The 15,381-nt window shown below is 36.0% G+C and overlaps 1 protein-coding gene across 1 annotated transcript in view; it reads right to left on the reverse strand.

Annotated features, from left to right (window-relative positions):
* Positions 1 to 15,381, reverse strand: part of RELN (reelin) — a 288,489-nt gene that overhangs the window by 118,246 nt on the left and 154,862 nt on the right. Inside the window, exons 21-24 of the mRNA XM_017523146.1 lie at positions 13,061 to 13,266; positions 9,135 to 9,306; positions 8,487 to 8,687; positions 2,547 to 2,779 (exon numbers count right to left, since the gene is read on the reverse strand). Of these exons, the coding sequence (XP_017378635.1) occupies positions 2,547 to 2,779; positions 8,487 to 8,687; positions 9,135 to 9,306; positions 13,061 to 13,266 (812 nt within the window). The remainder of the gene's footprint in view (positions 1 to 2,546; positions 2,780 to 8,486; positions 8,688 to 9,134; positions 9,307 to 13,060; positions 13,267 to 15,381) is intronic.

Here is a 15,381-nt window from a genome sequence, read left to right on the forward strand (position 1 = left end):
AAAAAAAAAAAAAAAAAAAAAAAAAAAGAAATCAACGTATCAAAGGAATACCTGCATTTTCATGTTTATTGCAGAACTGTTCACAATAGCTAAGATATGGAATCAACCTAAATGTTAATCAACAGATGAATGGCTATACACAATGAAATACTATTTGGCCATAGAGAAGAATGAAAATGTAATTTGCAGCAACGTGGATGGAACTGGAATACATTTCATGTGAAATAAGCTAGGGTCAAAAAGACAAATATTACATAGCCCCATGGGAGCTAAAATATTAGATCACATGGAGGTAGAGAGTGGAAAGACAGATAACAGAGACTAGGAAGGGCACCAAGGGAGGGAGGGAGGAAGGTGAACAGAAGCGGGTTAAAGGGTACAAACATACAGCAAGATAGAAGGAATAAATTCAATGTTTGATAGCAGAGATGGGTGACTATACTTAACAAAAGTATATTGTACTCGAGAGCTGAACACGTTAAATATCCTGACACGATCAGTATGCATTATGTACATGTAACATAATTCATAGGTATTCCACAAATCTGTAAAAATAAAACATTCAAAAGGGTAAAAGCTAGTTATTATTGGTGCTATGAAAGCAGAAAATTGCTTAATTGCAATGGCTGAGCAATAACCAGTCTTTCAAACAGACAGCATATCCCTACAAACTTTATAGATTACAACCACTCTCCAAACAGAAGTGTAGTGAGTGTTTTGAAGATCATAGAAGTGAAAACAATACAATAAATCTCCAAAAATACAAGTATCATACAATAATCTTCCCTGCCAAATGATCCAGTCACATGACTTCTGCCCTTCCCACACTGTGCCAATTAGCTATGCTATATATTTGATGTGCTATATCTTCACATCATTTCCAACATGAGATGTGTAAATTATGTAGGGACTTTTACAGAGTTATAATTTGTTTCATGCATTTTTTTTTTCAAATTTGACTCCACAAAAGTGCATTATTCCAATGTTGATGTGGTGTGTAAACATTGTGGGTATATCCGAAAATGTTGAGAAACTGCCTCAATAAAGGAAGAGATGTCTTTTTCATACATCTGCTTTTGTGAAGGATAAAATTTCTTCAGGTCTCAAGTTTTTTGGGTGACTGCATATGTGGTGGTGACCCCCCAAGGCTTTTGATCAATCTCATCAAGAGAGTTAGATAGTGTGTCAGTATTTCAGATGGCCACATTTATAAAGCTGAGTGCAAACAATTATCAACCATAGTGATATACATTTATACATTTTGCTTTTTGATCTATTTCTTTCTTTCTTTTTTTTTTGAGATGGAGTCTCTGACTGTCGGCCGGCTGGAGTGCAATGGTGCGATCTTGGCTCACTGCAACCTCTGCCTCCTGGGTTCAAGTGATTCTCCTGCCTTAACCTCCCGAGTAGCTGGGATTACAGGCACCTGCCACCATGCCTGGCTAATTTTTGAGATTTTAAGAGAGACAGGGTTGCACTATGTTGGCCAGGTGGGTCTCAAACTCCTGCACTTGTGATCCACCTGCCTTGGCCTCCCAAAGTGCTGGGTGATCTATTTCTTTATGAATATGTTTTGTCTGCTCATAAATATTTAACGAATGCAACTGCCTTTAGTATATCTGAATGTTTATGCTTGCAAAAATAAGTATTGTGTAAAGTGGCCTATGAAGTTATCATGCTGTTATGTTTCTCAAATAAATCCCCTTTTAAAATATAAATAAATGTTTTTAAAGGATGTGGAGAAATAGGAATGCTTTTACACTGTTGGTGGGAGTGTAAATTAGTTCAACCATTGTGGAAGACAGTGTGATGATTCCTCAAGGATCTAGAAATAGAAATACCATTTGACTCAGCAATCCCATTACTGGGTATATACACAAAATATTATGAATCATTCTATTATAAAGACACATGCACACATATGTTCATTGCACATTGCAGCACTGTTTACAATAGCAAAGACTTGGAACCAACCCAAATACCCATCAATGATAGGCTGTATAAAGAAAATGTGGCACATATACACCATGGAATACTATGCAGCCATAAAAAGGATGAGTTCATGTTCTTTGCAGGGACATGGATGAATCCGGGAACCATCATTTTCAGCAAACTGACACAAGAATATAAAACCAAACACCGTATGTTCTTATTCATAAGTGTTGAACAATGAGAACACATGGACACAGGGAGGGGAACATCACACACTGGGGCCTGTTTGGGGGTGGGGGGCCTAGGGGAAGGATGGCAGGGGGTGGTAAGATTGGGGAGGGATAACATTAGGAGAAATACCTAATGTAGGTGACAGGGGGATGGATGCAGCAAACCACAATGGCATGTGTATACCTATGTTACAATCCTGCACAACCTGTACATGTACCTGAGAACTTAAAGTATAATAATAATAAAAAAGAATTTTTAAAATTATTTTTTTCCAGAATTATATATTCAGGATTTTGATCTTTCAGGATTTTTAACATTTAGGGTTATAGCTTTTGGGATTGTCTTTCTTAACGGCCCAACCCCCTTAAGAATGAATACTTTACCTGGATGCAAGAGACCTTGGAATAACAATGGTGATTCTTGTCCATTCTTCAAAGTCCCCTGTGTGATACATTGTGGGCTCACTTAGTTCTCTGGAGTTTCCTTCACATCCTTTGCCTGCGGAAGCTGGGAAACAGCCTTCTTTCACCAGAAACCAGGACATACCAGCATCATGAGAGTACTGAAGAAGAACTGGAGCAGTATTGCTGAATTGACTGGCACATCCTATGTTTAGCTGTTAAAAGGAAGGACAAGAATTATACAAGATTTTGGTTCTAAGTCATCACTCAACAAATTAGGTGCTACAGCATCCAGGGTACCTTCCGATGGGTCTGCATTGAATTTACAGTGATACGAACTGTGCAGCTTAGTCTCAACCAAGACCCTTCAACAGATTCTGGAATTCTTTGTTTAAGCAAACAAGAGGTACTTTTTACTAGAAAGCAGAACTCATTTTGTAGATTTCTTGGGATTATAGGAGAGAAAAGAGAAGCACAGTGCCTGTGGCTCTTGAGTCCCAGACAAAAGATATGCCAAGAAACTGCTTTTTTCCTCCGTCCTTAGAGGGTACAAACAGGGAACCATAAGAGGGAGAAGCAGCTGTCTTCTTCAGTATAGGAAGTTTTCAGTGGAATGAGTATCTTTCTTCTGTTTTCTTGCCAAAGCTCATTAAAAATCAGTATCAACTTAGATGAAAGAGCTAAGTGTTTGTCACACCATCAAATAAGCAACATAATCCAGAAATAAAACTGCTATGGCTCTCTGTACTTGTGTAGAGGGTTGTCATAGGATTAATATCATTTAAAAATTGTAAAAATGCAACCTAAATCCCACTGGCCTAGCATAACTGTCCTTACTTTTCTATTTTCTCTTCTGATCTTTATAGGGAAGCTTATATTTTGGTTGTAGAGTTGAAGTTATTACACATGTGGAGCTTTCCTCCACATTCTATTATATATAACACTACAGAGAATATACCTTTCTTCTTTGGTTGATTTGTCATCACCAGATAAATTCCTGAGAGTAGCGTTATCGAGTCAAAATGCAGAAACACTTAAAATTTTCTAGTTACATGTGTTCATTTTGTATCTGTTGAGTCCAAATGAATCAGTTTATGCATTAGGTATTATAGTTTAAGACAGTTTATTTCCAAATTAATAAATGTATAAATGAATTTTATTACATTCTTCATAATTACAAATGTCAAACTCTTTTTCTCATGTTTATTAAATTACATGCCATCTCATATGAATTGCCTATTCACATCTTATTTCATTTGTTGGCTAGAGCCACCATATGATTTTGTTGTATAAGACTTTATTAAATAAGAATAGTCTGATTTTATAGAAGGAAAACGGAAATAAGGAATGAAAAGAACATAATATGACAATGAAATAAATGTCGTGTCATGGGCTAATAATATTGAGCCAGGGATCAGGAGGTCAACCAGTTAATCCTTGTGACTGTAAGGTACCTTTACCTAGTTTTTAAAAAGAAGATTTAGTATCTTCTTTATTTCCATACTTAGAGCTAGAAAGCATCTCTCAGAGAATTTACTATTTGGCTAGTAGAAATTTTATTGTGCATGATTTATCCAACTCTATACAATAAAACAGCAAGAATATAATTAAAGACTTAACTCTCTCAGATGCATGTTTAAACTCTTCTAACACAAATTCCTTTTACTGCATTACTCAATAGTAAAAATGGCCTTTGGTTGGTATGTGATGGGAGCAACCACATTGGGCAAACCTAGCTAACTTTTTGTCTTAAATTTGCCATGATTACCGTTGTGTCCAACATAGACAAGTTGCTGGAACTGTAAGTTCTGTCGCAAGTTTGTGTTTTAGAAATCAGGTAATGGGGCAGTGTAGACATACTGCCAGCTATATTAAATATACAATTTATTTTAAACTTTCCATTTGGGATTTAGGCATATCTTTAACAAATATTCACTTGGTTACCTTCCATGGATCAGACACATATGCTTAAGTCTCTCCTACCTTTAAAAACAAAACAAAAGAAGATAAAAATTCTGCCTGATTTTTGGTCTGCCTCTAACTACACGGCTAAACAAATTGAGAGAAAGGTCATATTCACTGTGTAGCCCTCTTTACTCAACATTTAAAAGTCCATTGCAATCTGACTTTTGCTGCTGCTGCCCCAGGGAAATTACCAAGGAAAATGTCCATCTCACTAAATGCAAAGGGAAAATTTAAACCTTATTTTACTTGATTCTTCTATTGCTTTTAACATTGTTAACCATTTGTTTCTTATTGACAATTTAGCCTACCTTTCAAGTGTTGGTTTCTATGATTCGGTCTTTCTTATTTTACCATATGCATGCTTCTTAATCTCATTTACAATCATAACTTCATGTTTTTTTTCAATACCTGTACTTTGAATAACAGATATGACTTCTCTTCTGCTTTCTGGACAAATGTACATTACCAATTCCTTTTCATTTCCACTTCAGCAGCCCATCAGCACCCCTAACTCCATATGCCCAAGCCAGTTCTCTTCATCCGCCGTCCTAAAATAAACCCTTTCTGCCCTCGATGCTGCACAGTTACCAGAGCAATGATTCTGTAAAAGCCTAAGTCAGAATGTGTCACCTTTCTGCTAGCCATTTTATTCATAACTGAAGTCAAAGTTTGACGCTACTTTTTTTTTTTTTTCACTGTCTCAACCTTGCTCAGTTTCTCTGCTATGGTCACAGTGGCATCATTGTGGTTTCCAGAACATTTCCAAGAACACTCCCACCTCAAGGTGTTGGTCCTTTTTGTTGCTTGTGCCTGGAATAATCTTTTCCACAAAACTGCATGACTCACTCCTTTACTTTCTTCTTTTTTTTTTTTGAGATGGAGTTTCGCTCTTGTTACCCAGGCTGGAGTGCAATGGCGCGATCTCGGCTCACCGCAACCTCCGTCTCCTGGGTTCAAGCAATTCTCCTGCCTCAGCCTCCTGAGTAGCTGGGACTACAGGCGTGCGCCACCATGCCCAGCTAATTTTTGTATTTTTAGTAGAGACGGGGTTTCACCATGTGACCAGGATGGTCTCGATCTCTTGACCTCGTGATCCACCCGCCTCGGCCTCCCGAAGTGCTGGGATTACAAGCGTGAGCCACCGTGCCCGGCCTTCCTTTACTTTCTATAGGTTGTGGCTTAAGTGTGTCATTTTATTAGTGAAAACAACCTGACAACCTTTTAAAAAATGGTAATCATCTTCCAATATCCTATTTCATACTCTTTGTTTGTGATAATTTTCATAGTCTAGAAATGTGCCTAGAATATAGAGACTTTATAAGTATTTGGTGAATGAAGGAATGAATATACTTGCTGATTCTGGTTTCTTCTCCTATTAGGTCAACATCCATACTGGAGCTGAATGATTCTTCTAAAACACGGGTCTGATTCTGGCATTTGATGGGTTAAAAATCTTCCATGACTCATTGCTCTTGGGATAATGTCCAAGTGACTTAGCGTAGAACATAATGCCCACCAGGATGAGCTTTGTCTCTCACTTCTGCTGCACATACTCCACAGCCCTCAAAGTTAGACTTGCCTCTTTTCTCATTTGCACTTCTGTGCATTTTCATGTATTTGCTCATTTTGTTCTCTTTAACTGGAATTCCTGACCCTCCATTCTTCAGCGGGTTAAGTCTCTGCATTTCCAGAGACTTCCAATTTGAATACATACATCCGTCCATCCATTCATCCATCCAACCACCCATCCATCTCTCCACCCACCCATTCATCCATTCAACCATCCATCCATTTATTCAACTAACAGATATTTTTTTTGAGTGCCTGAAACATGTCAGGCACCATGCAGAGTATTCCTACAGCACCTACAGCCAACTTAGACTGCAGCATTCTTAGGACTGTATTGTGACTGTTCACTTTTCTGCCTCCTTCTGTAGTTTCTAAGCTCCTTGAAAGCTAGGGTCACATTTTTCTTTTTTTTTTAATTTTAATTTTAATTTAAGTTATGGGATATATACGCAGAACATGCAGGTTTGTTAACAGGTATTCATGTGGGTCACATTTTTCACTTCTATAGTCCCAGTACTAGCTAGTGTTTATCACACAGCAAGCAGTTACAAACAAAATGCACCAGTACTGTTTATTTTTGTACAAATGGCACCAAAAATTCTTGTATGCAGGTTTCAAATATACATTAATTATCAATCCCTGAATGATCTATATTCTATACCTATTACTAAATAATCACAAATTAATAGCTTTCTGCTTGTGTGATATGAGAATTAAGATTTTTCTTTTTTAAATTAGCTTTTATTTTAGGTTCACAGGTACATGTGCAGGTTTGTTTTGTAGGTAAACTGTGTGTCTTGGGAGTTTGCTGTACAGATTATTTTTACACCCAGGTAATAAGCATACTACCCGACAGGTAGTTTTTTGATCCTCTCCCTTCTCCTAGGTTCCATCCTCAAGTAGGCTCCAGTGTCTGTTGTTCCCCTCTAGGTATCCATGTGTTCTCATTTGTTTAGTTCCCACTTATAAGTGAGAGCATGTGGTAACCTGTTTTTCTGTTCCTTTATTAGTCTGCCTAGGATAAGGGCCTCCAGCTCCATTTGTGTTGCTATAAAGGTAATGATTTCATCCCTTTTTATGGCTGTGTAGTATTCCACGGTGTATATATAGCACATTTTCTTTATCCAGTCTACCACAGATTGGTATTTAGGTGGATTCCATGTCATTGCTATTGTCAATAGTGTTGTGATGAACCTACACATGTATGTGTCTTTATAGTAAAATGATTTATACTTCTTTGGGTATATACCCAATAATGGAATTGCTGGTCAAATGGTAGAGAATTAAGATTTTTTCTTAAGCAGTATGCATTCCTGCTTATTGTTTAAGTACTTGAAATATTTAACACTATTTTTTAAATTTAGATTTTTAAAACTGCAGAACATTACCTTGCAGACTTCAATACCTACACTACCATGGTTTGCGATTAACTAAATAGAAAAGGTGTCAGATGAAAAGCGTAGTATTCTGGAATATATTTGCTATTAACATTACGTTGTTACTACTTTAGGTATTATCAACAAATGAATACAGGTTCATATACTGTTTTGATACTTTTTCCATTGTAGTTTAGCATCAGAATCTAAACAAAGAAGGGTAACATTTTACTAATCATATTATTTATGACTAACTTCCTTGTTTACAGACCTGTGGAAATTATATTTGAAGAGCTGCCTATAAACATCTGATCTCTTTAATAATTCCATTTGTAAATTATTTAGCATCTGCATCCTGCCATTATGTAAGGACCATGTAGTTGTGCTAGCTCATTAAAACTGCATTACTTTCAACCCTGGAAGTCACCTATGGGATTTTATTATAAACACAATGAAATGTTGTTTAAGATTCTGAAACAAGACCTTGTCAAAGTAAATACTTCCTATACATGTTGATATGTTGTCACAGAGCTGAAAAACAAGAAGCTTTTAAGAGAACAATGATGACTGGAGTAAACATTTATGAATTTAAGTGGGATATTTTGTTTTAAAATAATACAGCAAAAGCACAAAATACCTTGTTAAGTTCAAATACCACTAGGAAGATGAAAAGGAGAACTTATCCAACATCATTTAGAAGCTTGAGATTCATTAAGTCACAATCAAATTGAAGTCTTAAAAGTCAATTTTATTGTTAATTCTGGTAGAGTTCCTCAAGTACTTGAAGAAATGGTACACCCACAACTTTTGGGACTCCTTAAAAACTAATAAGCTGCTTTCCTTATGAGTAGAGCTGAAAAGCTTTGCAATTCTAACACTGTTGAGCTTTCGTACAGGTGAGTCCCTTCCTGAATAGAATATGAAAAATTTGTGTTTTTGTGCATTCCACTTATACATCTGGAAGATGTTTTACTCCTTAACTTGCTCTGGAAAGAAGCTTGTGCATAAATACCTTGAACTGTAGCACATATCCAGGCTTCAGGGTCAAATCTCGAGTTACTGCAAATCGATCTCCATCTGATCTTCCAAATATCATTGCTGATGGTGTGGCAGCACAGAAGGTTTCATTTTTAAGCATTCCTTCATTAGCCAACATCAACCACACACTCATTTGATTCATAGGGTAATCAAAAGCTGGCTTCTCATAAAAGTTCTAATAGAAACAATACAAATAACACAAAAAGGCAATTTGACAGCTTTGAAAACAAGAAAAGAATTTTCATTTCATGACATGCTGGGCCATGTACCATTTGCATTTCTAGGAAAATACAGAAGAATCTCTTTTTTTTTTAATTGCTATTAACTTTTTCTCCTGGTGATTCAACAACTGAAAGTATTTTACCACTGTGTATCTAATCATTTTATAAACACACTAACAATTTTGCTTGAAGATTTAACCAGACTTCAGTCTTTTTTTTTTTTTTTACATCTAAATTATCTGTGCAGTAGTAGCATAAGATATAACAAGTAATTAAGTACAAACCCTTAAACCTAAGTTATACACTCAGTGTCAAGCCCTAAATCCTTAAGGAAATGAGTTCTTTATGCCATTCACTTTTATAATTATCTGTCTTTTTGGAGTTCAGACACAGGAGAATACCTGAGGTAAAGTTGGATTGATAACTGGGATGATCTGCTTCTGTTTCTCAGATAGAATGATGATGTCATCAACTGCCCACTGGTCATAGTCCTCCCCCGAGAACACCGGCTGCCACCATCGGAACCTGGTGCAAGGGGTCTTGGCAGCAGCTGGAAGCTCCAGATAGACAAATCTGAATAAAAGTAAGTCATTTATGGTTGGGAAAAGAAAAGCTGTGCTTTTTTTCTTTTTCTTTTTCTTTTTTTTAAAGCAGCTATTAAAATAACAAGGATAACAACAAGAGAGTTTTGTTTGGTTTGAGTTCAGTATTTTTCAAAAGCTTAGAAGTTTGGACAGATTAGACTTGAGGTTTAACCCCGTAAGCAAGTTCTGTCCTGGTCATGTCTATTTCATTTGGAATTGTATCTTTTGGAGAAGAGGGAGAATATTTCAACTGAGTTTGATTCATTGAACTATATCTTTTGACTACCACGACAATGGTCATAACTTTTTAAAGAAATATCAAGAAAAAAACTGTTTAATGTTATCACATTAAGATAACATTTAACGTTTTTTTCAAAGTAATTCTTTCTCATTGTGGAAAAACATAAAAAAGCATTAAAAATAAAACATAAATCGTCTAAAATCTGCATAGGGTTGGCTTTTGTTAATAACATTTTGATATTTCTCATCACAGCTTGTAATCTTTTATATAGGCAAGGCATTATATGTATAATTTGGTGACCTGCATTTTAAAACTTAACATTACATCATAAGTACATTCTCATGTTAGTAAAATTATTTTTAAGATAATTTTGTGTATATAATTTCTCATCACAAAGACATGGTATTATTTATTTCACTTTTCCTGATTATAAACAATTCTGTGATAAAAATTTTTATGCATAAAGCTTTATCTACACTTCAGTTTATTTCTTTAGGGAAGATTCCTAGAAATAGAATTACCTAGTCAAATAAACAGGTCATGGTTAAAGCTCTTGATTTTTAGAAATTCCTTTCTGGAAGCATTATAACAGTTTGCAGGATAATGTGAGATTTGTTCTGCTGTTCCGATAGGAAGACAGCACTTTGTGTTATTAAAAAAATGACCACTTGACTGTTAAAAATGGCATCTTTTAAAGTGATGGAGTTTGACTGTTATTCATGTTTTGTTAAACATCTATGCTTCCTATTTTGTAATATCTACTTATCCATTTTACCCATTTTCCACTGGGACCTTAGTGCTTTTCTTGATAATTTGTATAAGTTCTTTGCAGAGCCTCTATTTCTCATATTGGTTGCAAAGGTTTTCTCGATTTATTTTCCTTCTTTTCCTTGACATATATTTTTACATGTGTATGTAGTTTTACACTTGCATATGGTATATTTCTAGGTAAAGAGTCCTTTTCATTGTGAATTATTCCATTGAATTTGTATTAAGAAAGCTTAGATCTTTCTCCAAGATCAGATAGTAACCTATTACCTGTTTAAATCTTAATCTTTAATAGCTTTTGATGATGTAAAGTGACAAAATAAGTTGATATTTTCCTCCAAGTGCCTACCCATTTCTTTCTAACTATACTTGATTTAAATAACCACTTTTTTTTTTCTCATTGATAGTTGCTATGTCACTTTTTTCATATGTAAGTTCTTACATGCATCTGAGTCAATTTCTGGGTCATCTACTTGGCTTCACTGTTTGTTCTATTTGTGTACCATTATCAATCATTTCATTTTAATTCTATAGCCTTTATTATCACCTAAGACATTCCTTTATTCCCCCGTTCTCCATATTTAAGCTATCTTTGCTGGCTTATATTTCTAGATATAATGTTCCCCCAAAAAATATCACTAGGATTTTAATTGAAATTGCATTAAACATAAATTAAGATATATCTTCATATCACAACATTCAGTTTTGCTAACCAAGGATGCGTATTATTTTCCAGTTTTTGTTTTATATCTTTGAAAGAAGTTTTAAAGTTTTGTGATTTTCTTCACTCAGTATTGTTTAAGTTATTTATTATATTTATTTATCTATTTCCTAGTATGAATGGGGTCTTTTCCTCATGTCTTTTAACTCAGAGTTTTTTAAAGCCATTTTAGTGTTGCAAAACTCTTTTGGAATCTGGTGAAATTATCTGACCTTTCATAAAAAGTACTGTAAATAAAATACTTTGCATAGTGTTTGATGTGATTCACAGATTTATTGAGTTTGGGTTAATGACTTCTGTTAAAAATAAATATTTCTGGGCCTGGGCATACTGACTCATGCCTGTAATCCCAGAACTTGGGAGGCTGAGGCAGGTGGATTGCTTGAGCTCAGGCATTCGAGATCAGCCTGGGCAACATAGCGAAACCCCGTCTCTACCAAAACCACAAAAAACTAGTCAATCATGGTGGTACGTGCCTGTATTCCAAGCTACTCAGGGGAGCTGAGGTGGGAGGATCACTTGAAAACCCTGGAGGCAGAGGTTGCAGTGAGCTGCAATCGTACCTCTGCACTTCAGCCTGGGCGACAGAGTGAAATCCCATATCAAAATAAATAAATAAATTAATTAAAATAATTCTAGAATTTGAGGAAGCCATTTAATTTTTATTTACTTGTAAAGTTACCTAGTCACCTTACTGAACTCTCAATAATTCCAGGTTGACATACTGGAAAAAATAAATTGAGTTATTTTAAACAGTTGTTTAAGCCAGTTTGGCACCATTATCAATTGCCTCTCTACTATACAGAATCTAGGAGAATCTCACAAGGCTTTATCTCCCACCCACCATTCCTAACCTTCTCCTTGATGTTGTATCTCTTGTTTCATCCGGTTGCCTCTTTTCTGGTTTCTCCTTCTCCCCTAAATCCCTTCGAAGAAATGCTTTTTGTTGGTCTGTTTGCATGTCTACTTATGTTTTTCATGGAAAGTTATGTCACCTTTAATGACCTAACACTTTAAAATGTCAAGCTTTTCAACCTTCAATCTACACAATAGGTGTTTTAAGTAATATGTTCAAAACATATTTAATTTCTAAGAAATTTCTAAGAACAGGGTTTACATATTCTTAAATAATTTTTTTCAATAAACAAGGCTCATTTGTAAAATGACAACAGGGACAAGATCCATATGTTAAAGCTTGATAGTAGTCAACATATAAAAAACATTTTTTGTTAAAATGAAAATACAGAGATTATAAAAAGGAGTATTCTAAAATAGTATCATTGAATAGACTTTAATAATACATAAAATATAAATACAGAATACAGAATTTCAAAATACTACATAATTGCAAAAGAACTAAATTTAAACACACATAAATACATCGCCTGGGCCAGGTATTCATATGTATTTATATGTATTAAACATGAGTCTTTTCCCCAAACTCTTCAATGGTCATTGCCTAAGACATTTTAGTACATATATTCCCCATACATCAAAATTAAGATAGCAATAGGCCAGGGCAAAACTTTTAGAAAATCTGAGCTCTCCATATTTACTTACACACTGTTTAGGGATAGCCCTGGGTGCAGGCATGTGAAAAAATTTTTAAAAATCCATTTTACTGTTAAATCGAAGAGCTAAGCATACTTTGTGTGTGCATTAAAAACAATCATGTGCATTAAAAACAATCAAACCAAGTCTGAAAATGGGAAAATGAGCTTGGACCATCCCCATACCCTGTGGTTTCTTTGAGTAAACAGTGTTTACTTACCTTGCTTTTCTTCTAGTCACGATTTCTTCAAAATCTTTAAAAATTCAAACATGAATACAAATGCTTTCTGTCCAGTCACTGAGGTGAAATAAAATCTTCATATATACTGAAGTATCATTCATGTTAAATATGTATGGGTTTGTCTATTTTGGCAGCAGTTAACATTTTGGAAACATATCAACAATGATTTAATCTTTATCATTCCTGGAAACTACTGGGAGGCCCATCAGATAGGTAGTTACCTGGGTTTGCTGAAGTCTGAAAAGTACATCTCTGCTAGCAGGTGCCACTGGATGCCCCCGTTGTTGCTGTACTGAAGGAGGACGCCCTCCTCTCTGCTGTCAGGCTTGTTGCATGAAGCACTCTCTCCGCCTATCTGGATGTAGAACTGAACAAAGTCCACCCAAGAAGTATCCAGGTCCCAGCTCACCAACTGTCTTTTCCCAGCCTTTCAGAAAAGCAGAAGAATCAAATTCAATAATCTTGGAAGTTCTTTGGCCTTTTGTTGTTTCAGTTTCAAATTCACATAGACATCTTAGCCCTATGTGGAAATGGTATTGTCCCCATTTACTGTGGAGAGAGGTGAATTATGCCATTTAGTTGTTTCTGATCTGACTATGGTAACTGTTGCTGGATACCTTTGCTTACTGTCTTCATTACTGATTCCGGGACTGGGTTATGAGTGGCCCTTGGGAATTGCTAGTTATACCAAAGAATACTAGAAAGTTTTTTTTTTTAAAGCAAAATTAATTTTACTTAAAACACTCCCAATCCTTACTTTCATCTCTCCTCTAGGCAAAACAATGGAGGTGAAAGATGATATACTTTGAAATCTGTTGGAGCTGGGTTTGAACCTCAGCCCATTATTCACACTGATCACTAGCTGTGTGACCTTTCTGAGCTTTTATCTTCCTCAAAGGTTCAATATGGATAATACTACCTTCCTCATATGGTGTTGTGACAATCAGATGAAATAACATGTTGCATGGAACTTGCCAGTACATGGCATACTTTCCTGAAGGAATATCCTCTCCAGAGATATGCCCCTGACCCTCCTGTCCTGTGGGAATTAAAGTAGACCAGGCAAGATAGAAATGTCTTGACAAAAAGAAAGAGTACTTGAGGCTGGGCATAATCCCATGCCTATAATCCCAGCACTTTGGGAGGCTGAGGCGGGCGGATCACCTGACATCAGGAGTTTGAGACCAGCCTGGCCAACATGGTGAAACCCTGGCTCTATTAAAAATACAAAAATTAGCTAGGCATGCGCCTGTCATCTCAGCTATTCAGGAGGCTGAGGCAGGAGAATCATTTGAACCTGGAGATGGAGGTTGCAGTGAGCTGAGATCAGGCCACTGCACTCCAGCTTGGGTGACAGAATGAGACTCTGTCTCAAAGAAGAAAATAAAGAGTCATTGAATAGAATCTCTCAGGATTCTTGTCTCCCTTCTCTCTCTCAGAGGTTAGGAGAGATCATTTAAATAAAATGTTGCAACCACTAAGTGGTCTGTGTCTTAAAAGTGTTACAAATTTCCTCAAATCCAGTAATACTTTTAAGACACAGACTGTTTAGTGGTTGCAACATTTTATTTAAATAATCTTTTGCTTAGTGAGTCCCCTGCAGGTCACAGCCCTGTGGCGAGGTGCCAGATAGAAAGTAACAAGGTTTGTCATTGTTCCTGTTGTTCAAAATGATTTCAGCTAATGGGGCTGAAGAAGGCTTTGCTTATGAGATTCTTCTACCTAAACAGATTTGTCCAAAGTTCATCCATGGATTTCTCTGAGCTGGTCTCTGAGATCCCCCAGGAAGTTCAATTAAAAGTCTGGTGAAAAACCTGAGATGGTATACGTAGTATTAGAGAAAAGTGGCTCTCACACTTGCGATTTAAACTCTAATCCACTAAGTTAATTAATAAAGGGTTTCAGTTATTAGAAGTCACAGGGGTAACACCTCGGGCTAATTAAAAGACTATACAGCTACTGATAGGTCTATAGCCAATTAAGAGTTTTCAAAATAAATAAGGGTGCTAGCAAAACAAGAACTGAAGTTAATTCAGAGACAGAAACTCATTCTTTGGAAATCTCAATTTTAGGTATGTATTTGAGGAAATCTTGTAAGTTATCCGCATTTTTAAGTTGTTACATGTGTCTTTTAATTTTTCCTGTTGTTGATTTGGAATATTGTGAGAAACACCTCAGAGATCCTAGCATTTTCAAGCCTCAGGATCATTACAGGAAGAATGATTTTTGGAAGAAAAACGAAAGAACCTAGCACGTTAATTCCAATCCAGCAAACTCCTATGAAAAACTTGGCATGTGGAAATGAGCCAGAAGGATAAAGACCTAAGGTGAGGAGAATTATAAGAATCCAATTATCACAATTAGTTGGCTGGAATGATTGCTGTGCTGTGAAACTCAGAGCAGTGTTGTTTTCCCAGGAGGAGACTACGGTGTTGGTCTACAGAGGTTTTGAAAGAATGTTTTGTGGGATTTTTGCAAATGATGGGAAGTATCACACAAATGCTTAGTTTGGCACTGAAAATGTTTTTTCCTAGAGAATAGC

The sequence above is a fragment of the Cebus imitator genome, unplaced genomic scaffold (assembly GCF_001604975.1).
Source record: "Cebus imitator isolate Cc_AM_T3 unplaced genomic scaffold, Cebus_imitator-1.0 Scaffold26, whole genome shotgun sequence".
Taxonomy (NCBI): Eukaryota; Metazoa; Chordata; class Mammalia; order Primates; family Cebidae; genus Cebus; species Cebus imitator.